This window comes from Diaphorina citri, unplaced genomic scaffold, assembly GCF_000475195.1.
Source record: "Diaphorina citri unplaced genomic scaffold, Diaci psyllid genome assembly version 1.1 scaffold626, whole genome shotgun sequence".
Taxonomy (NCBI): Eukaryota; Metazoa; Arthropoda; class Insecta; order Hemiptera; family Psyllidae; genus Diaphorina; species Diaphorina citri.
In genome coordinates this window covers 123,503-150,446 of record NW_007378059.1, presented here as the reverse complement: position 1 = coordinate 150,446, position 26,944 = coordinate 123,503, and the positions used below count along the sequence as shown (strand labels likewise).

At 35.9% G+C, this 26,944-nt stretch overlaps 1 protein-coding gene across 7 annotated transcripts in view; it reads left to right on the top strand.

Moving 5' to 3' along the window:
* Positions 1-26,944, top strand: part of LOC103510644 (glycine receptor subunit alpha-4) — a 140,923-nt gene that overhangs the window by 53,406 nt on the left and 60,573 nt on the right. For all 7 annotated transcript variants that reach the window (XM_026824644.1, XM_026824641.1, XM_026824646.1 and 4 more), the window contains exon 8: positions 3,896-4,036. In XM_026824644.1, coding sequence (XP_026680445.1) covers positions 3,896-4,036 — 141 coding nt within the window. The remainder of the gene's footprint in view (positions 1-3,895; positions 4,037-26,944) is intronic.

The window sequence follows — 26,944 nt, the reverse complement described above, 5'->3', positions numbered from 1 at the left end:
GGTGTTGTTTCATCTAGATCATCAGTAAATGGTGTTGTTTCATCTGGATCATCAGTAAATGGTGTTGTTTCATCTAGATCATCAGTAAATGGTGTTGTTTCATCTGGATCATCAGTAAATGGTGTTGTTTCATCTAGATCATCAGTAAATGGTGTTGTTTCATCTGGATCATCAGTAAATGGTGTTGTTTCATCTAGATCATCAGTAAATGGTGTTGTTTCATCTGGATCATCAGTAAATGGTGTTGTTTCATCTAGATCATCAGTAAATGGTGTTGTTTCATCTGGATCATCAGTAAATGGTGTTGTTTCATCTAGATCATCAGTAAATGGTGTTGTTTCATCTGGATCATCAGTAAATGGTGTTGTTTCATCTAGATCATCAGTAAATGGTGTTGTTTCATCTGGATCATCAGTAAATGGTGTTGTTTCATCTAGATCATCAGTAAATGGTGTTGTTTCATCTGGATCATCAGTAAATGGTGTTGTTTCATCTAGATCATCAGTAAATGGTGTTGTTTCATCTGGATCATCAGTAAATGGTGTTGTTTCATCTAGATCATCAGTAAATGGTGTTGTTTCATCTGGATCATCAGTAAATGGTGTTGTTTCATCTAGATCATCAGTAAATGGTGTTGTTTCATCTGGATCATCAGTAAATGGTGTTGTTTCATCTAGATCATCAGTAAATGGTGTTGTTTCATCTGGATCATCAGTAAATGGTGTTGTTTCATCTAGATCATCAGTAAATGGTGTTGTTTCATCTGGATCATCAGTAAATGGTGTTGTTTCATCTAGATCATCAGTAAATGGTGTTGTTTCATCTGGATCATCAGTAAATGGTGTTGTTTCATCTAGATCATCAGTAAATGGTGTTGTTTCATCTGGATCATCAGTAAATGGTGTTGTTTCATCTAGATCATCAGTAAATGGTGTTGTTTCATCTGGATCATCAGTAAATGGTGTTGTTTCATCTAGATCATCAGTAAATGGTGTTGTTTCATCTGGATCATCAGTAAATGGTGTTGTTTCATCTAGATCATCAGTAAATGGTGTTGTTTCATCTGGATCATCAGTAAATGGTGTTGTTTCATCTAGATCATCAGTAAATGGTGTTGTTTCATCTGGATCATCAGTAAATGGTGTTGTTTCATCTAGATCATCAGTAAATGGTGTTGTTTCATCTGGATCATCAGTAAATGGTGTTGTTTCATCTAGATCATCAGTAAATGGTGTTGTTTCATCTGGATCATCAGTAAATGGTGTTGTTTCATCTAGATCATCAGTAAATGGTGTTGTTTCATCTGGATCATCAGTAAATGGTGTTGTTTCATCTAGATCATCAGTAAATGGTGTTGTTTCATCTGGATCATCAGTAAATGGTGTTGTTTCATCTAGATCATCAGTAAATGGTGTTGTTTCATCTGGATCATCAGTAAATGGTGTTGTTTCATCTAGATCATCAGTAAATGGTGTTGTTTCATCTGGATCATCAGTAAATGGTGTTGTTTCATCTAGATCATCAGTAAATGGTGTTGTTTCATCTGGATCATCAGTAAATGGTGTTGTTTCATCTAGATCATCAGTAAATGGTGTTGTTTCATCTGGATCATCAGTAAATGATTTCCATGGTTTAGGTGTGATGCGAGCACTCTTCAATTTCAATACTTTGACTATTTTTTTGAGGTGTTTTAAAGGTATTTTCTTTGTTGGTTTATCTTCTAAGGTCTTAAGGTTGGTACTACTTGGTCTGATTTGAGCAAGATTGTTGTCATATTTAAATCTGTTCTTTCCGTTTCTATTTAACCTTTTTACCTTCAAGGGACTGATTTTATTTTTCCCGGGCGATTGCCCTATGTAAAAACTGGTAGGTCTTGATGTTTCTTTCTCCGAGTGTGTTTTGACATTGCGTTGAAAGGGTATACTACTTGCGTCTTCGAAAAGTGCGATTGTCAAAATCACCAAAATTATTGAGTACATGCAACATACCATTATTTTGTTTCTGTCCGCTTTCTGAAATTAGTCCACATACACAGAAGACGAATGATCCTGGACGATTTCACCTCAAAAGATCACTAACACTTGGTGAATTCACATTGGAAATTTCCTGTGATTTTGTGATTATAACATTAACAAATTGTATTTTTCTTAAAATGAAACTAAAATTTAATGTTTTCCAGATTTATAGATTTTCACTAGTTTCCACATCATTCGATTAGCAATAGCTAGATTTAATTGCTATGTAATTTGAATTACAATCGGAAAAAATTACAGGGTGTTGTTCTTTCTCCTGTTTTAGAAATTATTTCCTTGAAGAGTTTGACTCTTGTTTGTTCCGAAGTGAAGTTCGGAAAAAATTACAGGGTGTTGTTCTTTCTCCTGTTTTAGAAATTATTTCCTTGAAGAGTTTGACTCTTGTTTGTTCCGAAGTGAAGATGTGACCTGTACATCCCTTACGAAAAGGCGAAAATATTGCCCAAGCTAGGGCAATCTCTACCTTTATAATGTAACAAATAAATAATTACCTAAGCTTTACCCCTTAACAAAAAGTGAAGTAGTTTTCGTTTTCCAAACAACCCAATAGCAATCCTACCATTCAATTCATCTTTTAGCTAGCAGTTCAGCAGATGATTCAGATTTTAGCAGATTTCGTTCAATCAGTCATGATAGTTTGAGTAATTTAATAAGATTTCGGGAGAGCCTTCTTTATTTTATTAGGATTTCCATATTCGTTATGTTAAGCCACTCTGACGTCGTTAATGGTTCTTGCGATCGTCATTCACAAATTTATGATTGGTGATTGTGGTATCACGTACGTTATCGGTTTATAGGTAATCGAACTTGAGTGGCGTTTTTCCTCGAATTCTACACCACAGTAAATATAAAGCAGAGGAAACATGTTCTTGATTTTAGGTACTTGGTGACTGACGTTTTTCCTGGAATTCTACACCACTGTGTTGTCAGTTACCAAGTACCTAAAATCAAGAAAATGTTTCGTACGTTATCGGTTTATAGGTAATCGAACTTGAGTGGCGTTTTTCCTCGAATTCTACACCACAGTAAATATAAAGCAGAGGAAACATTTTCTTGATTTTAGGTACTTGGTGACTGACGTTTTTCCTGGAATTCTACACCACTGTGTCGTCAGTCACCAAGTACCTAAAATCAAGAAAATGTTTCCTCTTCTATATATTTAAGTAGGTACCTACTTAGGTATAACTTTTCTGATAATTTCATGATTCTCTATTGTTTCACATTCTTGTCATATATTCCCAATTCTTCAAACATTTTTCTTACTCAAACATTTTCAAAATGCAAGGTTATTAAAAGATAAAATTACCGAAGTACCTATTTTAAACCTTTGTTTTGACAACCTGGGATTTTGAAAATGTTTATGAATTTCCTTCATATGACTGAGGTACGGTATAACTTTCATTTGATGACTCATATGAAGATGAATTTCCATCATATGACTGAGGTACGGTATAGCTTTCATTTGATGATTGAGGGACGGAATAATTTTCATTTGATGACTGAGGTACGGAAGAACTTTCATTTGATGACTGAAAATCATAATAACTTTCATCATATGACTCAAAATCGTAATAACTTTCATTTGATGACTTAGAACTTTCCATTGACTCATATGAAGATGAATTTCCTTCATATGACTGAGGTACGGTATAACTTTCATTTGATGACTCATATGAAGATGAATTTCCATCATATGACTGAGGTACGGTATAACTTTCATTTGATGACTCATATGAAGATGAATTTCCATCATATGACTGAGGTACGGTATAGCACCTCCGGGTTGAGCCAGTGTTCTTGACCACTCGGCCACAGAGGTGGGCAGCTGTACACTTACCGTATATTCTTGTGTTTGTTTCCAGTTTCATACGAACAGTCCGCCATCGAGTACGTATGGAAGAATGACGAGGACACGCTTCGGAAATCTCCCTCGCTCACCACCCTGAACGCTTATCTGATAACAAACCGGACCATTTCCTGCCCCACCAAAACCACGTGGCGTGGTAAGTCCCTTTTCTTTTGTGCTTCTCTAGAGACCCGTCCCCTCATTGCCACATGGCACCGTCCCTGATTCCATCAGGTTGAGAACCACTGATGGCTGAAGTCATACTCTGAATTTTGCTATAGCCAGCCGCTCACTATTAGGTAGATAGTGGTAGATGACAGGTACACTTGATCAGGTCCTCCTGTCAAGTCTACCTGATAGTGAGTGTGCTCCTCAGGTAGCAGGTAGACCTGACAGACGGACCTTTTGAGAATTATTTTTCTTCTTAAATTTTCTTCATCTTCTTTATTAGTTCATTCTTAAGTTTCATTTATATTTCATTGTTTCTTTTGATTTTCAATTTCTTTAAGTTCGTCTGGTAATTCGTTTAATAATTTAGGTATTTGATGTTCGAACGTTGATGCTCCATAATTGTTTCTAATGTTGTGACAGACGGACCTTTTGAGTTGTACCTTTTTTTCCAGTTAAGCAAGGTCTTTTTACTGAATTGTTAGTTGTATGTATTATTCTTTAATCCGTATGTCACAGCATAAACCCAGGGTCCCATTCTACGAAAGTATGAAATAATAAAATTTACATGTGTAAAATTGATAACAATAATAAGTTACTCATCTACATAATTACTTTGAACTCTTGACGTTTGCGCGCCTCCTGGCACGCTTGATTATAACTTCCTTGTTTAGACTGCTGGGGTAAAGGGACTTTTCAGTCCTATTCGGGCAGGATAAACAAGGTACCCACCCTTCTATATTCTAGATTTTACCGGGAAATCCTAGGTTTACTCGCCCTCCGGGCTTTTCCCATAACAATTACACTTTTTAGTTGACTTGATGGAATCGATGGGATCTTGCAGTTATTGTAGGCTTGTAGAGCTCTAGCGGTAGAAGTTGAGTAGTTCATTAGATATACATGTGCTATACAGGTAATGCCTGCCACTCATGCTCAGACTGGCTGACAGACCTGGAACCGACTGAGTGAGAGTGGCCGACATGAGAAAGCTTTAGATGTTTAGCTTAGGTATATCAACGGTACCTTTCCTAGTAAATTTTGCTGAGATAGATTTTCATTTTTTTTAGTCGCCCATGTTAAATCTAAGCCACATGCTTATCTACCTCTTTATCACTAGAAGTTACCTGCTAAGCCCACTGTAGTTATACGAGCATTGCACATATTAGTAAGCTTTCACCAAATAAGTAGTAAGCTGTACCAACATTGTTTACTTACCTACTAACCAATTTTTTTTGACTTAAAGTAGGTAGGAAGGGAGGCAGGCAAGTAGCAAAGTATATAAAAAATGAAATTGAACACAGTTATACCTATGTACATACATAATATGGAAAAAAATAAAAACTTGTAGTACCTACATATTATGTAGGTACTACAAGTTTTTATTTTTTTCCATCATAGATATTATTAGGTAGATAGATACTAAGACAGATAGGCCTAGTAAATTTTGCTGAGATAGATTTTCATTTTTTTTTTAGTCGCCCATGTAAATCTAAGCCACATGCTTATCTACCTCTTTATCAATAGAAGTTACCTGCTAAGCCCACTGTATAGTTATACGAGCATTGCACATACTAGTAAGCCTTCACCAAACAAGTAGTAAGCTGTACCAACATTGTTTACTTACCTACTAACCAATTTTTTTGACTTAAAGTAGGTAGGAAGGGAGGCAGGCAAGTAGCAAAGTATATAAAAAATGAAATTGAACACAGTTATACCTATGTACATACATATGTAGGTACTACAAGTTTTTATTTTTTTCCATCATAGATATTATTAGGTAGATAGATACTAAGACAGATAGGTAGGTAGGTAGGTAGGTAATAATAATACAGTCGAACCTGTCTAAGTGGGAATCCTAGGGACCGACAATTTTTTTCCCACTTATCCATGTTTCCCAGTTAAAAAAGGGTCCTACTTAGAGAGGTTGCCATGAAGGGGCCACGATTTTTTTCCCCAGTTATCCAGGTTTCCCACTTAGACGATTCCCACTTAGATACAGGTTCGACTGCAATGTATATTATCTGGTTTCTCACCATGACAAAATACTACCTAATAGCATTGAAATAAAACAAGAGATTGAAATGGCCAAGTGGTCAAGGGCGAGGTTAATGACATACGAGTAGGTACTTTACCATAATACGAGTATGCACATAATTGTTGTAATTATCACTTTAATTTCTAATTGTTGTGAAGACATAAGGGTTAATTTTAGTTTTTGCATTACTCATGTTTCATTTCAACGTGAAATTTCAAATGTTATAATAGACAGCTTGAAGAAAACTTTCCAGGACTCTTTTTGTTGTAAGAAATAGTATATTTTTCAAACCCTCACTTTGAAAAACTTGTTCTCCGAAATTGGAAACTTTTTTCAACCACAAAAGTTCCTCGTTTTACGAAGAAAAGTTAGACGAGTGCATCTGGTTTTTAAATAATGGTTTGAAAGATGTATTTGTACACGAATATCCTGATTTTATCCTTTTTAGCTCAAACTTTCATTTGTATTTTTTCGTGTTCGCCTGTTTGAAAACCAATTTTTCGGCATTTAATTATCTATCTTTAGTTTCTTGTTTACGATGATATTGTGAGGTAAACCTTTTGAAATAGAAAAACTTCAGCTCAGTGCCCTTTAAAGTTCGCGAGGCTCATGAGGCTGAGTGCACCCTGAATAACCCCGTGGGACGTGTCTCTAGTCGGTTAACCATCCAGGCACACACCAGGCTAAACAGTGCTTAACTTTGTGTCGTGGTGAATTGGACATGAACCGTGACAAAAACCACTGGCTAAACAAACAATCTAAAGATAATTTAAACTAGCCATAAACTCAAGCGTCTGTGGTTGAAATTTTAGAAAACTACAAAATCAAATTTCGTGTATAAATACCAACAGCCTTTGTGACTTTGGAAACACTAGTTCGTCGCGACAAATTTCGAGATCAGAGCTCATTTGTGTGAGAAAATGTGAAAAAAATCCCCCAAAAACCGCTTAGGTGCAGGGGCAAATAGTCCGAAAAGATGGGTCAAGCTTATACGACTCTCTAGGGCTCCTTTTGGATTGGACAGAACAGAAAGGTTTCTCAGGAAGAACGTAGGAGAGAAAAAAGAAAGCTACTAAAAAGAATTCACGGCAGATAATTCCCAAAAAAATTCTTGTCCGCGCAGTCAACTTCTTACCCCTTGTGCTTATTAGATCTTTCCCTTGTGTGACCTGTGAACAAGGAGAAATGTCAAAAAAGACTAGAAAAAATGTTCTCTCTTGATATACCTATGTCTTCTGACAAATAAAAATGAAATTTATAAAGACATGATGTTACTAATGATATATTAAATTTTCCTCTTGAAAGTTTCAAGCATAAAGTTTCATACCAGGTACTTACTTTACCCACCTTGTAGTGTACATGGAAGTAGATAACTTTGTTACGTCTCTAGAACTTTTTATAAACTTTAGTTCTTTCGTACTAGAGACTAAATAGATATGAGTTAGATGAAAATTTCTGATTATCTATCTTTTGCTGCTATTTACGTATGGAACTTCTGTCTGTCTATACAGTATACATGCTTGTATCTGTTTACTTGGTGTACGAACGGATTACAGAATTAGCTAGAATTTATTTGGAACCTTTACAAGTATTAACCATAGGTATAAAGAACTAAGAAGATGTTCGAATGTAGTTCTGTAGGAATAAAAATTGAACATCTAAATAAAAAATAGGTACTTACAGTCTATTTTTCTAATACAAGGAAAATAGATACAAATCTGAATTCGAAAGTTATTCGAAAAATTTTCTCAGATGAAAGGAAAATCCAGGAAAAAACAAAAGTGCCCAACGTTCTCACTCAAGCTCACTGGCAGACACTGCCTCGGGCATTCACCTCGCCCTCTGGTTATCGTACCAAACGAGAACAAAGTATATAATTGTTATTATTTTTTCCTATATTCACATCGATCCGCATTTAACAATTCGTGAAGTCGAATCGAACAATAGAAATATGTAGGTATGTGACTGTTAGTGATGCGTATAACTGCATAGATTTTAATCCATGAATGAATGACGGAGGAAAAAAATATATGGTCTGAAAAAAAAAAATCTAGTTGAGATAGCCCTCGCCTCGAGTCTTCCTCATATTGAAATGAGAATAAAAAAGTAACAAGCTGGGTCCGTCCCTCCGGGAATTTTTCAGCCCGTAGAAAGTAAAAAGTGTCCTACTTAGAGAGGTTGCCATGAAGGGGCCACGATTTTTTTCCCAGTTATCCAGGTTTCCCACTTAGACGATTCCCACTTAGATACAGGTTCAACTGTAATGTATATTATTTGGTTTCTCACCATGATCGGGAATCGAACCGGACAATAGCTCCTCATGATTATGTAGATCACTATGTCCAGTGTAGCCTAGCGTAACGCATAACGCGTACTGCTATGCCATTATCTAATATGTTATCATATCTTTCATGACCATCTCTCGGTAGTGGCGTAGTGTGACCGGGAATCGAACCGGACAATAGCTCCTCATGATTATGTAGATCACTATGTCCAGTGTAGCCTAGCGTAACGCATAACGCGTACTACTATGCCATTATCTAATGTGTTATCATATCTTTCATGACCATCTCTTGGTAGTAGCGTGGTATCCGTGGAAGCTAGGGAAGTGTACGGCCTCCTTTCCTGCCTCGGTTTTGTAGTGGTCAAGACGCTCGCCTGGTAAACAGGAGGGTGCGAGTTCAATCCCAGCCGAGGTATGGAATTTTATCCTCAATATAATTTGAGCATTTGACTACATAATAGTAGTAGCCTACTGCTGGAGTAAAGGGACTTTCCAGTCCTGTGCGAGCAGTATAAATAAGCACTATTATTACCTATTGTTATTTCCTCTCGAAAGGTTTTCCTCAACCCCTTCCTCTTATGTTCGCTACTCTTGCTCAGAAAGTCTGACAAACCCAGGTCTGACAGACCGCCGTCTGTCAGACAATCGGAACGTGTGTGGCGGGAAAAGCTTCAGACCTGGCTTTGTCAGCCTGTCTGAGAGACCTAGGTATTATTATGGGTTCACGTTGTCCTTTTAAAGCTTTTTCCCCCTTTTGAACATCTAGGTGTATTTTCCTTTGGGGAAACTTTCGGAAAAAGAGTCCTTCCTCTCATGTTCGCTACTCTTGCTCAGAAAGTCTGACAAACCCAGGTCTGACAGACCGCCGTCTGTCAGACAATCGGAACGTGTGTGGCGGGAAAAGCTTCAGACCTGGCTTTGTCAGCCTGTCTGAGAGACCTAGGTATTATTATGGGTTCACGTTGTCCTCCAATTCCTTTTAAAGCTTTTTCCCCCTTTTGAACATCTAGGTGTATTTCCCTTTGGGAAACTTTCGGAAAAAGAGTCGATTCCGTTTTGGACTTTCCCCTCTTCTGAAGCTCCTTTGGAACCGATTCCGTTTTGGATTTTCCCCTCTTCTGAAGCTCCTTTGGAACCGATTCCGTTTTGGATTTTCCCCTCTTCTGAAGCCCCTTTGTAAACGATTCCGTTTTGGAAACTGAAATGACGTCTTTACGTAGGAAATCCAAGATGGTTCGCCAACGGAATCGGTATCGTTTACGAAAGGATATTTTCCTTCTCACGATACACCACTGCTTGGAGTCCATAACTCTGTCTAGTATAGTCAGGTGCTATCTATTATAGTCGTCTAGTAACGTTCCAATAGTCATTTCGACTGATCAACCGATTGGCGATAGATCTCATATGTAATGTCCTTCCTTCGTGCTAAGAACTTAAGATTGATCAGGACTCTGTGAACTAATCGTAAGCTCTAAGCTCCGTAAGCTGTCTAATCAGTAGACAACCAGTTATGTCAAAGCAGTTACGTTCTGCCAAAGTTCATTCGTAGGAATCGTAGACTATTTTTCCTCCTTCCTTTCCTCTTCTTTGCCGAGGTGTGGAATTTGATCCTCAACAAACTGGGAAGCCCTCCCCAAATGGCTAAATATGGACCTTACTAAATTTAAACAAGGGACCTTGAAGCATCTGTGAAGGCAGAAAGGAATGGAAAGATATCCTTTCTTTATTCTGCCATCACCATTCGGCTACAACTGAAGACTCTACAACAGCCATTCTTAACCTATGGTCCGTGGACCACTAGTGGTCCGCGAGAAGGTTTCAGGTGGTCCGCGAGAGGTGAGTAAGGAAAAAGTCATCGTGTCTCTATTTTATATAACATACCCCTAAGAAAGAAAAAAAAAAATCTTTCCTCTTTTCATACAACAGGTAGATATAGGTCCTCTCATACATACCCATTGTCACACATAGCGTGTACAATGTACAATTAGCGTGTACAATGTACAATTGATTGCATATACATATACATAATCTCAAGTGGTCCGCGAGATTTTTGGTTTATCAATAGTGGTCCGCAAATTCTAAAAGGTTAAGAACCCCTGAAGCATCTGTGAAGGCAGAAAGGAATGGAAAGATATCCTTTCTTTATTCTGCCATCACCATTCGGCTACAACTGAAGACTCTACAACAACAAGCATCTGTGAATGCATAAATAAAATCAGCCTACGACAGCTCAACTCCATTATGTTCCCCATGCCCGCTCAGTATTTAGAAGGTCCTTGGTTCAACCCCCGCAAAAGTGACGGAAAGTCTTTTCCCGATCACCTCCAAATTTGTTGACCGAAACCGTGCTGTCCCTTATCCCTTATGTATTAATTGTAAAGGAAATTTGTATGCTAACTAGGGATCCTAAGGTTGGTGGTTCGAGTCCAAGTCATGAAATTCAATGATTGTGTATTGATTGGGGACAGACATTTTGTCACATACATTCATATTCCTTTTTTTATCCTAACGAAAATTTTACGATTCGTTACGATTTGTTAAGTACCGTGATTATATTGAAGCCTGGTATTTCTACGGAGCTATGCAATGAGCAATACATGACACCTGTTATGAACTCGGCTAGGCATGCTAGATTTAGGTACATAATAGGTAGTAAGTATAACTACCTGGCTACTGAATACTAATGCTAAATTGTTACCTATTCTGTACCTGAATCATGAACTGGGACAAAAGCCTACACAATTTGTGTGAATATCAAAGCATTACTACGTCCCTCTTTTAAAATTATTTGGTCGAAAAAAAAAGACTGCAATGTCTACTGATATAGGTAGGTAACCCTGAAGCTAAAAAACTTTCAGTGTTCAAATTTCTATGAGTGTTATAAGAATCGTGAAAAAAGGGATATCAAATTTGTGTTTTACCTAATAATGATTATGGCCATTCTCGAATACCTAGTTCTTTGTTGACTATGTGAAATATTTATGAGTCCCAAAGCTCCACCAATTACACGGATCTTTATTGAAAACAAATTACAAGTCTAGCACCGAATAGGATACGTGTTTCAAAGTCCCCAGCTCAAGATACCTAGGTATTGAATTACGTTCGCATCACACGACAAAGAAAATAATGAAGGCCGAGAGAAAAAAAAAAAGACAAAAAAGAAGCTTACAAAATAAACATGCAATGTTTACAAAGATGACAAGAAAATAATAGACTACAATATGTTGTCTGGCTTAACAATGAAGATTGCCCTCAAGTGTTTCATAATGGGTACGTAGCTACAAAATGAAAATGTCTACGGGAAGAGTGAACGTCCTCAGATGTCAATAAATAAATGTCCAGTTCAGAGATAATTGGAAAAACAACCATTACAGAACGGACGTAAAAAGTACCTAGTTAAAAATATACGTCGCAACAGACGTAATAAGTACGTATGACATCCCACAGTTGTACCTAGATAAATAGTTAAAGAGATTTTCCCTCGCTGCAAGAAACGCAGGAACAGGATGCAGGATTGAGGCATGGGGTGGGGTAGGTAACAACCTAATCACTTATTTACATTGGGATCGAAGGCTACGCCTTATTTTCTTGTTTTCCTTCAGGAGAAAAAAACTTTATCGCACATTTATGTCACGAACTTTTTGATCTTTTTATTACGGAATTTTCGATGACAATAAATTAGCTTGTTTGGAAAATATTTGTCTGTTTTTCTTACCTTTTCCGAATTTTCTTTTCTTCTTGGAGGAGCTTTTATTTGACGCCGGAAGAGTCTGTGTGTTACTACTGCTACTACTACTAGATTTATCTTTGTTTTTCCATCGAATTAACATATTTGAATTTTGATTGTAAAATATCACAGGGCAGAGTTATTACTATTGACTTGTTTTTCTTAATTATTTTACGTGAGCATGGTATGGAGTCTTCCAACTTCTAATAGCACAATGTAATTACATGCCAAGACATATAGGTAATGTCTCTTCTATTCTGATGCTATATAACAACTTATTATAAAATATCAACAAAGAAATGAAATTATATAAACCAACGAAGATATTTGAACATCACATTCGATAACGGAACCGATTCTACTTCCAGTGTTGAATTTCATAAAGGTTTTCTCAATTTAAACTGCATTTTATATCGAGGTACGCTCGAAGCGAAGGAGTTTTCGAAATTATAAGCGTTTCACAATCTTTATTATTTAAAACGGTAATTTTGAATCTTGTTTGGCACTTTTTTTAATTAAAAACTACGAAACAGAATAATTATTATCTTTTTATTGGAAATTATAAAGAAAACTACAGTAAAATTGAGCTAAATTCTTATTTAAAAATATCACGTAAATTATTGAAGTCCTGTGAAACGTAGGGTTGGAAAATAATCTCGCCGTACTGAGGGGTAAATGTGTTTCGTGTTAGCTACAACATAGTTTTGGGCCAGAATCCCTCACGAAAATGTACGAACCGTGAAAATCAATATGAGAAAAAGGGAGTACATATTATCTGTTGAGAAAACATACCCCCCTCTTCCCTTTGTTGTGTCTAACCTGCGTAATACTAGGGGTATTTCGTAGCGCTCCTTTTAGAAAGGTATTACTTACACACTACAAACTTGAAACCTGTCATACGGGCGAGATAAGCATCTCATTTACCTATGAATTAAAATTAAACCAAATGCCGCTGCCGCGTCTATAATCCTCCTCACATACGAGTACATATAGCCCGCAACAATTAATTCCATCTTGTTACCATTAGGTATAAGAAAGGAAAATTTCCATCAGGTTAGCTGTTCGTATTGAAGGTGCGTGGGAAATTCTGACCAGAGCTACACAAGTTGGCAGTACTAACCGTTAGACCTGTGATTGGCTGTCTCCACTTGAAATACAATGTTCAGATAGATAGGCACTGTTACGCATTGTATTTCTACAGACGGATCTTGCATTCCACTTTTCCACTGAGAAGGGGGGGGGATCTTTAGATCGTAGAAAAATCGAACGTGATCTAAATTTGTCGGAAACATACTTCAACTTGTCAATATCTTGTCAGAATCTTTTTCCACTCATAGAAAAAAATGTACAACCTACATCAAAAACTATAGGTACCCTACGAAAGGTATCTATTGTTCTAATAAATGAAAAAAAGATTACATCTTTCCACCTACCTATCCGGAAAAGTAATTCATGATAAATTACATCATTTACAATGAATGGTGAGGGAACGGGGGGTGGATGACAAATTGGAGCAATTAAAGACAGCTTCCGACCTGTGAGCGTGAGCAAATCAGAAAAAAATACTGATGAAAACGTTTTAAACGTTCAAGTTTTTCCTCTAAGCCAGGTGCTCTAAACTTTTCTAAATAATATAATATGAAAAATAATTAAGAGCTTAATTGCAAAATAAAGAAATGAAATAGGTAGGTATGTTTAATCAGATCAAAATAGCATCAAGAAATTGAGGATTGAAAATCGAAATATCTAATGTGAAAGGTACAAAATGACTCAAATTAGTGGAGACGCCAAAACTCCCATTGTGAAATTGGTTCTCGGGGGAGGGCTTTTGACCTTTTGCGCTCGACAAAAAAATCTTTGGAGAGGAAAAAAAGAACAAAAGATAAAAGTAAATAGAGAAGAATACAAAACAATACATAAAAATATGAGAAGTTAATGGGAGAATATTACGGGGGTAGAATAGTCTATTCTATCTCCCGCTCTCAGTTCTTTTTAATCCCTTGGGGGGATGAAGTACCGCCTTGCCTCTGTTTCATTTTATCCTACGGGATGGGCGGCAATGGGATATTTTTGCCTGAATGCCCGCGCTTTATTTCATACACCAGTGCCTTGTTCCACGATTGTATGGACTAGTAAAAGTTCCGAGTGTAAAAGTGATAAGTTAGATTTATTTATTAAAATAATAATTTAGATAAGGTAGGGTGCTTTTGTTTAGATTTATAATATGGCTAATTTTCACTACACTTGTGATTTTCATTAGTCCATACTTTAGTGGAACAGGCTACTGAATATATGAAACCTGTTGGTTTTATTTGATAGGGGTTTAGGACTTGGTTTTAATGATGGAGGCCACCACTTTTGGAGCGCAGACAGAATATACCCGCGTCTCATATTCTCCCTGTCAGTAGGGCTGGGACACAAGGAGTACTGTAATTACCACAATTTTCTAGGACTTCTTAGATCTAGCACTAAGACGTACCTACATCTAAAACAAGTAAAGAATAAGACGCCGCGCCGGGGAAAAAATCTATTACCTTTACCAGTAGGTAAAAAGCTAGTGCACTTATCGTTAACAACAGCTAGTGCACTTACAGCTTTTCAGTCCATAAAAAAAGAATAAAGAAAACAGTATCGTACGCTTTTTTCAAAGATTAATGAACGCTCTAGTATCAATGACGCAACTAATCAATCTCACAATACACTCAGAAAAGCTCTTGACTTTCTAGAAAGTATGACAAGACCAGCGTTTCAATGTGAAGAGGATCTCTCGAGATATAAATATACATGTGGACAATTACTCCTAACGCGGTTCACTGACATCTGTGGCCGAACTATATATTTTTTTTTTTTTCTTCAATGTTGAGCGAAACAACAAAAGAATATTTTTGTCCATTGGTAAATTCACAGGAGTACATCATGTCTTTTTAATTCTCATCTGGGACCAGTGGCGTCCAATGGTCTTTTTTTTTCACTAGGTCCTTACTTCCTGCATGAAGAATATGAAGATGTATTATAAAACAATAAATGATACTAATAATATAACAAAAAACTTTGCCCGTAGCATTGAAATATTATTTTTTAATAGGATTGAGTTTTAGTTTCGTTTGAAATGAGATGGGTTCTTTCTTCCTATTTCGTGCTCAGATTCACCTGTATGAAAAGGTACATGAGTCAGGTGGTTGACTCTTTATACGAGTATTGTTATAAGTATTGTTTTATTTAGATTGTCTAGGCAGGATTGGTAGTTCTTTTAGTTGAACAACTAAAACTACTAGTACATCATACCTAGTTGGTAAGGAAATCATTGCACTGGTATAATCTTATAATCTGGTATAATCAGGATTGGTAGTTCTTTTAGTTGAACAACTAAAACTACTAGTACATCATACCTAGTTGGTAAGGAAATCATTGCACTGGTATAATCTTTAACACAGTGTCGAGGATTTTCTTTGATGTCACCCATTTGATTTACACAGGCCAGTATTAAAGCTCACAAAGCTAGTAAACCAATGAACTAAAGCTAAAGAGATGAAAAACTTATTGCAATGGGAAGCTGGAAGATCAATAAAAGAAACAGTGTTGACGCAGAAATTTCCTCACATTTCAGATTTATCTTGAACCTTGTCGTTAAATTAAACACGACTCTGTTGTTCCATCTTTGTAAACACTTCTGCCGACCGGAGTACCGAATCATAGAAACCAAAAAACAATACAACTTATTTCTGCCATCAGTCTGAATGCTATTGCCTTAACCAATTTCAAATTACTGTAGGTATAGCTCTAGATGGCTGTTATTATAAGTACGTTAATATTACATCTTCTATTATCCAGTTGTCTGCTATGAAATAGAATTACTCTTGATACATGTCACTGGAAACCATCACCATTTTTCATACCTCCAAATCTAACGGATCAAGAAGTTATGATATTGTTACATCAGTGACGGTTTGAGGCATCATTTTTGACAGGACCGGTCCACTGTTGGATATTTTTGGAAGGAAGCATCCAATCGTGAAATATTTGAGCCAGAACCAAATGTTAGCCTCAAAAAGTGATGCCTGGAACTGAGCTAATGATATAAAGGTCGACCTTGTTGGAACCCAAATCTAACGGATCAAGAAGTTATGATATTGTTACATCAGTGACGGTTTGAGGCATCATTTTTGACAGGACCGGTCCACTGTTGGACATTTTTGGAAGGAAGCATCCAATCGTGAAATATTTGAGCCAGAACCAAATGCTAGCCTCAAAAAGTGATGCCTGGAACTGAGCTAATGATATAAAGGTCGACCTTGTTGGAATGAAAAAGAGAACGGCCTTATTTTCTTGAAAAAGATTAGTAAGTTGAGATGTAGTTACCTATCATTTTATGAAAAAGGGCACCGTATACTTACTTTTATTAATCTCAAAAATATTAAAGGTGTTTGTATTTTTGTAAATAAAAGAAATAAAAATAATAATACAGTGGGTATTTACTAAATTCTAGATAAAAAGGAAATTTAATCGTGTGGATACCTAAAACATGCTCGTCAAAAATGCCATTTCCCGCTTAATACACAACTTACGCTAAAATTTTATGACTTGACTTGGACTAAAACCACCAATCTCCAGATTCAAAGTCCACCGTGCTAGCCACTACATGATTGCGGTTGGCAAATTCTAGATAAAAGCCACTTATTTTGATCTAATCCCACAGCGGTGTTGAAGTATTTCGAAAGAAATCCTTCAACGTTTACGGGACTGTGTAAGGATCAATAACCCACGTAGATTTTCCTCACAGATCCTCCTCTGGTTGAGATAATTGTCGAAAAGTAGCTACTCTTTGCAAACGGTTGCTGAGGAAGATAATAATGATGTCTTTCAGATACTACTGAAACCTTTTCTTGAAAATATTCTGAGCACCAAAAGAGAACTTTTTGAACGAATTCAGATTGAAGTTAGATAGGTTAGACCGCAGGGATGAAGAGACTATTTGGAATGTTGGGATAACTAACAAGAGATGACTCTCAAATCCCATTATTTTTTATTTTATTTATTTATTTTTATTATTATTATTATTATTATTATTATTATTATTATTATTATTTTGTGTTTATACACCTTTACTTCCCCTTAAATGCCGCTTTGACCCACTTAAGGGGGGAAACCAATTCAACTATACGAGTAGGTATGTATCTAAATATCTATCTATTGCTTTCTTATATTTGCCTTGTGAGTCCTGTGCATTTTAATTACCTCTTCTAACATTACACTTATAAAGCTTAACTCAAGCATAGTTTTTTCAGCAATTTTACCTGGTATATTCCTGCCAGCCAGAAAAAAAAGTCGCATCGTCCCAAATTTGAACCCATGACCTCCAGATCAGGCCAACACGAAGGCCTGCACCCTGTACGTATGTGTAATTTGCCATTTGGAAAAACTTCATGGAAACAAGTTTTCCCCAAGTTTTAAGCTAGAAAAACTTTACTCAAGACTTTTCACAGGTGATGTTGGATACAAGGATACACACTCCCACTGCTTGAATGTCCTGATGGAGTTGTTTTTGTTACCTTTCTTGTATCGATATTCTCATTTTGTTCTCCTTTTATTTGGTATTTTCTCTTCAATTTGTGTTTTATTGGTACACATTTTGCACGTTCCCTTTTGTTTCTTACTCCTTCAAAGGTCAAACACAAAATCAATGAAGACAAGAAAAAAACCAAACCATTGCATTTGTTTATGTGCTAGAAACCACAGACACTAGAATACTAAAATCGTAAAAGTATTCTCATTTCATATTTTCATACCCACTCGCAAGAAAGTACTTCTGAGCTGAAACACAAATGAATATTCCAGCACTGATCTTATATAAGTACTTTATCCCAGTAGTAATAGATTTCTTTATCAATCAATCAGTTCCATCATATCATAAGATTATAGTTTAAGCCCATCACTACTACCGATGAACTGTTGGAAATTATTTAAAAACCTATTAGTGACAATACTTCTGTTATAGCAAATATCGATTTGAGTTTTCCTGAACAATGGATTCGGAGAAGATCTTTCTATCAAAACTACTTAAGGTACCTTAACTAATCAAACTTCATTCATTGGTACCATTTTCAAACTTCATTCAGTTTGAGGAAAAACATTAGTATTAACCGTTAGTTGATCATGTTTTGTAGTAAACAAAGCACCAAGTTCGATTCCTAGATTTGGCGAAAAAGTTATGCGCTTTTTTTTTACTGTGGGGAAATTTTCACTATTTGAAATTTGGAATGGATACTTTCTGATACCCCTGTGTTGACCTCACAACGTAAATGAGGCGTATTGAATTTCGTCTTTGTAATGAAGGAAACTCTACAGTAATTTGAAAGAGGATATTGCTGTTAAAGTTACCTCTTTCTTCCCCCTTCCAAATCTCTATTTCTATCCTATAACTTGCAATATTGGAAAACCTATCATTACCCTAAGGTTAACTTTGTCGAACTGACCTTAAACTTACGTCATCAGGATGAAGTAGAAAACAGTTTGAACTTTGAGCTTTTGTTGTCTCATTTTCCGAAATGAGCATTTAGCGTCCGAAAATAGAGGTATTTTCCTAGAAATCCTTGATGATATAATAGTATGTTGTTGATACAATGATGTTTTTAATCTACCTATCACCTTGATTGAACAATTTTACCTGGTATATTCCTGCCAGCCAGAAAAAAAAGTCGCATCGTCCCAAATTTGAACCCATGACCTCCAGATCAGGCCAACACGGAGGCCTGCACCCTGTACGTATGTGTAATTGATATAAATATATACTGGATATAAATATATACTCGATATAAATATATATGTATACATTGGAATTGAAAACCATCCAGACTCAGGTCATATGAAGGCACTTGATAGATTCACATAGATTAATAATTGAAGAAGTCTCTTGTTCACTCAGCTGTATAAAAGTCAATTAAAAATGGTCCAGGAAGGCGGACGAACCAAAGAAAGACACTACCTATATCCGAATCCATTGAATAATTATATTTTAAACAATAATATTCTACTCTGACCGTGTCCAAAAAGTGAGTTTAAACTCCGTTTAAATTAAAATCTTGGCTTAAGCAATCTGATTGGCTGAATTTTTTTGTTGTAAAACAATCAGATTGATTATCCAAAAGTTTAACGGAAACGGAGTTTAAACTCACTTTGGTGGACTCGGCCATTAGGTAATTATTAATTAATAATCATTCAACTAATAAATAATTTAATAGGTACGATTTCAGTGTCCTCTCTTCGAAAGGAATTTTAATATATTTTAGACATTAAGTAATTAAGTAATAGGTATCTGTCACAAATCATATATGTACTGCGATAAATTTCATTCGACTTGGACTCGAACCACCATTCTCCAGATCCGGAGTCCACCGCGTTATCATTACACCATAAAGGTGAATATGAATTTATAGAAATGGAGGAAAATCGAAAAATTCTCATTTTCCATATGAAAAAAAGGATAATCGAAAAGTCTAACCAATGAAACTCGAAGAAAAACCATGTCCACAATTTGGTACCAAGGCGTGAGTTTGTGCTAATGTTGGTTGCACAGAAGAAAAAATACTCAATTGAGAACAGATGGGTGAAAATGGACACATTCTTTATGGTGTTATCCTTCTCCTTTTCTTCTTCTTCCTCCTCCTACTCCTCTTCCTTCTCCTCCTCCTCCTCCTCCTCCTCCTCCTCCTCCTCCTCTTTCTCCTCCTCCCCCTCCTCTTGTTCATCATATTGGACGTGCCAGAAAAGATAGTAACTACGATTTTTTTTCTCTTCCCGAGGAATGATTGTTCCTAGGAATGAGAAATGGGAGGAGTTGGAGTGAGAACTTTTCTCTGGAATGGACCCATCTTCTATGTATTCTAGGATAGAAGAGGTCATATGCTTCTCGTTATATACTTGGAAAGATACAAGAGATGTGTTCACATCAAACAGTTATAGACACGTACGGGTCCTTGAATATTTTAATGTCATCTGCAATAGGATCCAATGGTCTTCTTTATGGTTGAAAATGTTTCAGGTTCAGGGAAAATCTACAGGATGGGAGCACGCTTTGAATTTGTTACACATTTCATTGAACTCGGCTCTTTATGGTTGAAAATGTTTCAGGTTCAGGGAAAATCTACAGGATGGGAGCACGCTTTGAATTTGTTACACATTTCATTGAACTCGGTAGACCACAAAGAGAAATAGTAAAACAGATAGAAAGAGATATAGAATAAAACAGATGTTATTATTCCTATAACCAAAGTGATTGAAGGTAATTTTAATCAAAAACAAAACCTTTTCAAATTGTTGACAGAGGATGCGAACACTTATTGTTAGTTTTTATTATTTAGTTATTTTTCATAGCAGTCGAAAATTTCTTCTTGGCATTTTGTCCGAATTTTCATTTTCATCCGAATTTTCATTTGTACTTTCAACCTCTAATGGAATTGAGAAAATTGGTGGATGTGTCGATTTTACTTTTCTACAAAAATAGAGCATAGAGTTAGAGATGGGTAGGTATCTAAATACAACGTAGAGTATAAAAGTTCGTAGAACTACCTACGTATATACCGTTGGGACTAAATAAACACCAGATTTTTCCGGGCACCACATCGACATTTCTGGCAGGTTGGTGTTACGGCTCTGAAACGTCTAACAACTAGGCGAAAAGGTAGGTAGGTACATTTAGTGCCATTTCTGGTGGCCATGTCTGCTTTACAAAATATCTTTCAAGTTGATTTGAAAGTCGTGTAAAGTAGATAGTCTGTTTTACATTATTTACCTACAACAGGAATTCAGCTCTCATAGTAACGGTGCTGCGTTGGATTTTTGTTATAATTCATTACTGTTTCCCTCAAGTTGATTTGTATGTCAAGTTCAACTTGGAAGTATTACTCAACAAAGAATAAAATAATGCTTCCATTCCTGCTATTCTTCATAAAATTTCATCGTTTAAGAAATTCCTGTTTCCTACTTTTCTCAACGAATGAAAAGAAAGAAGCGAATGGTTGAAGATGGTTACTGCAGAAGAGATGCTGTTTGCTATATTCCAGTGTCAATCTATTTTTCTTTTCTTGGTGTGAGAGAATTCACTAGCTTCTGTTATGCATTGCATATTATTGAGGCTATTGGCTCAATCTGTTCCTAGCATTACAATTGGTTAGCTCTTGCTATTCTTGTGTCTGGTAAGAGGGGAATCATGTCTTTTTCGCTGTAGATTCTCCTACTGTTAATTTATGTTCAACGGAAAAAATCTATTTTCTTTTTGACATTACATTTTTCGCAGAGATCGTTTCGTGGAAACAACGTAGAGCGTTATGGTGATTAAAAAATGAACGTGTCCAAACGAGGTTTTTTAAATAATTTATAGCATTAATTTATTTAAGTTCTTTTATTTTTATAAATTTTAGTTCTTTAATATTATGCAAATTTAATACACTTTTAAGATTGTAAATAATAATTTTATACTTATTTAACAAAAGTTTTGTGTTTTACTTTTATATTCAGTGATTTTATTGTAACTCTCAACTTGAAAATATGTTTACTAGAACCTTTATCCCGGGCCTACAGGAGCTGATCAGCAGAACCAAATTGTGCTCTAACCTATTTAGAAATAATGGATCTTTATCGAGGTATGTAACTTTCTTTCTTAAACTCTTATAAAAATAGAAACTCATCTTTTCTCCTTGATGTTTCTTAAACAAAAAGGAAAAATGACAGGTATTTTACATGCAAACTTTTTAATAGAATCAACAGGTGCCCCTATTATCCTGCAGTACAAACAGTACAAAATATTTACCTCCTCTTATCACAGGTTTACGTACGTTGCTGATAGCAACTGAATTAGAGCTAAAGTTCAAAAAAAAAAACTTCCCTGGATTTTCTTACGTCTAAATTATTTATAACAATGCATGTCCAAGTTTGCCCAGCATTGGGATAATTTACGTAAATAATAGTTGAACTTTTTCAGTTCACGAAAATCCGAGTTTTCATCGTGAAAAACTTTCTTGTATTTGAACTTCTTCGGTGCCTTTGAGGAAACTAAAATTAGATTTCATAAATGGGCTTTATTTTCCAGGTTGAAATTCTTTTGCTGACCTTGGCGTTTAGTCTTAATTTTCTTTTATTAAAAGATAAATGATGTTTTGATAACTCATTAACTTGATGTGAATTAAGGAGTAAAATGGTGCCCTTTCATTAAAAACCAAAAAAAAGGAGCAAAAATTCGCGAATCAATTGTATAAGGAGCGGAAGTTATTACTAAAGTTAAGTCTAGTTGAGTAAAATTACTCAAATTCAACAATGGGTAACTTGTATTCTTCCTATGACCACTTATCATATCTGAAAAATGTTTGAGAAACAGAAACACCACCTAAATCTTAAAATTTAAAACTGTAACATGAAATTCTTCTGCAATTTCACGCTCATTACAGTAGTAATAAAACTCAAAGTAGGTAATCTCCTCAGTAAATCTGAACTTTCAGGGGCCCTGTAACTTGTTTTGCAGGTATGAGTATGACCTATTAGGTACTCGGCCCTGTTATTTAGGTATATTACCTATTACATTAGATCTGATTGGGCTTTTGGGTCTGGCTGGGGAACTTTAAACAGGAAGGACCCCAGCCTGAAATTTCCCTTGCTAATGATCTAATGAAATACCAAAGGTTGAGTGCGAAGGGCATCCACTCGTAAAATTTTGTAGCCAAAACCAAATGTCTGCCCAAAGCAATCACCCCCGGGAAAAAATAATAAGTTTATTGACTTCATTTTCTTAACGTCTCTCTTTTATATCCCTCAAGTACTTGTGTACTTTTAGGGACAAACTCTTCTTGTATTTGTTTCATTTTTTATTTCATTGTCGTGAGATTGAGAAGCTGACGAAAAACGCCGACCTCGTGTGAACACGAAAAGGCAAAGAAGAAGATTAAATATAAGATACCTACTCAGCCCTGTTACCTACCTCTTATTTAGGTAATTATGAGATCAGATACTTGAAGACCTATAAGATCAAATACTCTAAGGCAGATACCTATATGATTTTTTCGTTAGGTTACCTATAAAAAATCAAATATTCGTAATCCACATCACAATAACAGTACGGATTAAGCAGACTAGAACATCAGCAGCATCTTTCGGATTGATTTTCCTCTTGAAATACTCCAGTCAACCTAGTCGTAGTCCCGTAATACTTACATGAGTAAACAAGACGGTAATTAGGTAGATATATATCTAGGTAGATATATGTAAATGTTATTTCTAGTCGTAGTCCCGTAATACTTACATGAGTAAACAAGACGGTAATTAGGTAGATATATATCTAGGTAGATATATGTAAATGTTATTTTTACTTTCTATTACCCCTCAACATGTTAAAACACGATAATTACATTTGTTGTACAAGAATTCAATAATATTTTTGATTTGTACATGACATTTTTCATTAAATTTGTACAGAAATTAAGACATATGGATTTGCATACAATCGACACGTAACCCGAAACGTCCATACCATACCTACGTCACTTCTAAAATGGCATCAAAATCCTCAGTTTGGTATCCTTTGTCGTATGATGGCAACTTGCTGGTGTGGTAGGACGACGGTGACAAACTATTTCTCTCTCTTTAAACAATGTTGCCGTTCAAAGAAACCTCGATTATTTGTAGAAGTATAAAATTGGCACATCCACCAATTTTTCTAATATGAATTGAAGTTAAAAATGTACAAAATAATATAAATAAAAGGAATCTACAATAACATCTATGTAATAAAGAACTTGCAGTAGATACCTGCGGAATTTTCTTCTTCCTAAGTGCAATACCTCATTTATGTGTAGCGGTAAAAAGCGCACACCCACTATTTTTTCGAATTTAAATAGAGGTTGAAAGTACAAAATGAAAGATTGAGTCGATAGAGGTGCGAAGGATTTGTAAAAAGGAAATTGTAATAAATAAGTAGTACATTCAGAAGTTCATTTATTTGTAGAAGTAAAAACCGCACATCTACCAATTTTCCCTGTTTAAATTGAAGTTGAAAATACAAATGAAAAATTGAGTCTAATTCGAAATTGCATTTATGATTGCTGTGAAAATGATAATGAATTTTTTATTAAATATATATAAAATGAAAATTCAATAAAAGTTCAAAGTTGCATCCTTTGGAAAGGAATCCTTCGACCTTGACCGTTATTTGAGCCAGGTCAGGGATGTGTTTTTGGCCCTTTCTCTTTTTGGAACACTTTCAGTGTTAAGCACAAGAAGAATAATGGCTAATAAATAAGCCAAACTCCAATCACGGGAACTGAACCCAGGACCTCCGGCATGTAAGCTTAGTGTGATACCCACTCAGCCACGGAGGTTGCTTTAGCATAGTTTTCTTAGTGTTCGGAAGACTACTCTGGTTCATATGCAGCCTAACCTATTGAAGATGGTCCGGAAAACGTGACAGCAGGTATGAACTGTCGCTAGATTATTAGCATAATTGAAGTCCAACGTCAATGTAGGCTAATTTGATTAGCAGCGGTGTGCACACGAAGAATAACGGCCGTGAATTTTGTGGCCAAGACATCTGAGACAGATTGTCATGTCGAGATCCATTGTTGATGTGCGTACGTTTAGCACTATGCGTAATATTGAACCATACGTGCGAAGAAACTAGGTTGGAAGTATCCTTGATTTTTCGGTTTTCCGGTATATACATGTAGGTGACTTTCTTCTGGTCCGAACTTGTATTGTGTCGAAATGGGAAACAAAACAAAAGAAGATGACCTCTTTGATTTTTGATATGGAAGCCGAATTTCTGGGAGCAGTGAAAACACAAAGGTGACGAAAACTAATTGACATATCAAGTATTAATTAGTACTTGACATGGTAGCCCGTTTTCAAAGTTTATTATATCAAGAGCGTTTGACACTCGAGTAGTTTTGAAAGGATTCATTTATTTGACAATAGGTGTCTTTATTTTACCTACAACTTTCTTTACCTAATTGTGTATAATCATGTGAGCTTGATATTATAGATAATGGGATACCGAAAAAGCTCACTAATTTACTTTGATGAACAAGTCCAAAGGCATTGACGTACTCATAGTCGCACAATCCGACTCTTTTGACAAAATGGGTACCTAACCTATACATGTTTAATGTTTATATTTATTCACGCACGTTGTTGATATCAATTTACTAATCGATACCATTTAATTCGTACAACACCAGGGCGAAACATTGGAAGGTTAATATTAACTCGGCCGAAGAAAAAAATCTGCAATAATCGTACATTTCATGGTTAGAGCCTCAAGTTCGTCAGGTGAAGACAAAAAAGTTGAATGTAATACCAAGGAAGGAACTACGCTTAAATTAGAGTTGTGTAATTGTTATGAACAGTTAGCAACAAAGCAGCAAGCGACCTACTGATGACTTCCACAGTTTCCCGTACGGTACCAAGATCTAAGATCCTAGTACCCGTGGCCGTGTGTATGTGTAACAAAGTAACATGTGTTTTGTGGTCTTTAAATTCTAATGAGGATGATTCGTCGCTTTACTACACGGGTCCAGCACAAGTGTCACAGATTTGTGTTGAATATTGAGCACAAGAAGTTCATTCTTAGAAAGATCCGCTGCTTGCTGCGAGTATTTCCTGTCTGGCAGAATAGAATATACCTTGTTTATCCTGCTCGAATGAGACTAAAAAGTCCCTTTACCCCAGCAGTCTAAACAAGGTTTCGTGTATTTTATAGGTTTAAGAACATAATTACATATCTACATAATGTTACATCAGAAGACCTTGCTCAATTTTTTCGGTGTTGGTTTTGTTTTCTTCTCTACGTACCCCCAAAATGTACCTTAAGTGGGACAAGTTCTTTGCATTTTATAAGAAAGCTTCCTATTCTATAAAAAAGATTTTCATTTTATGAAAAAGATCTTGTCCCTTATTTAGTGGAACACCGACTCAACTTAAAACAGAAGGTTCCACTTCAGTAGATTTGAAAGGTCTGACCAGAGAAACCGCAAGTCTTTGAAACCGTCCTATCAAAAGCTACTGGATATCAAAACATGAACTTTGCCATTATGCTACTGACTTAGCGGTTATTAGGTATTTACACTCTTTATAAATATTCAGTAAACGTAGCTATTTTTTCATTAGCTAAGTGCCAAACTAGCCTAGATCCTAAAAACACCTTCGATCGATTCGCTCAGGGATGTGTTTTTGGCCCTTTCTCTTTTTGGAACACTTTCAGTGTTAAGCACAAGAAGAATAATGGCTAATAAATAAGTAATAACAGCTAATAACTACTAACTGTAACTGAGGAGCCAATAAATAAATATGTAAATAGAATGAACCACCATCTTGGGTGGGAGTCCGTATTCTTCTGTTATAAAAGAATTATTTACAAATACAAATGGGAATACAAAGTACTCAAGTGCTGTAACTTACTCATAACTGATGTTATTACTTTACACTCAGACTTACCACGTGCTATTTCCTATTTATAATTGTAACTATTAAATATAAAATCTACAGGGTGGCCAAAAGGTGGTAGCCGTCTGGTAACTTAGGGGAACCTGGGTGGTGTTTACGGTGCAAAGATTTTATTGAGCTAACAAATATTAGTCAGGGTTTGGTTGAGGAGCTTTGTGATATGGTTTGAACTAGGAGGACTCGGCGATAAACTTAAGAAATATGTGAAAGAAAGCAGGAGCATCAAACTGGCTGGAATTTTGAAAAGAATATGATCGAAGGAAAAAAGCAGGGACCAAATAACAAAATACGGATTATTAGAAAAAAAAAATTGGAAATAGCTGTCCTTACCAACCTGTCTGCACCCAAATTTCAAACTCAACTGAAAAAC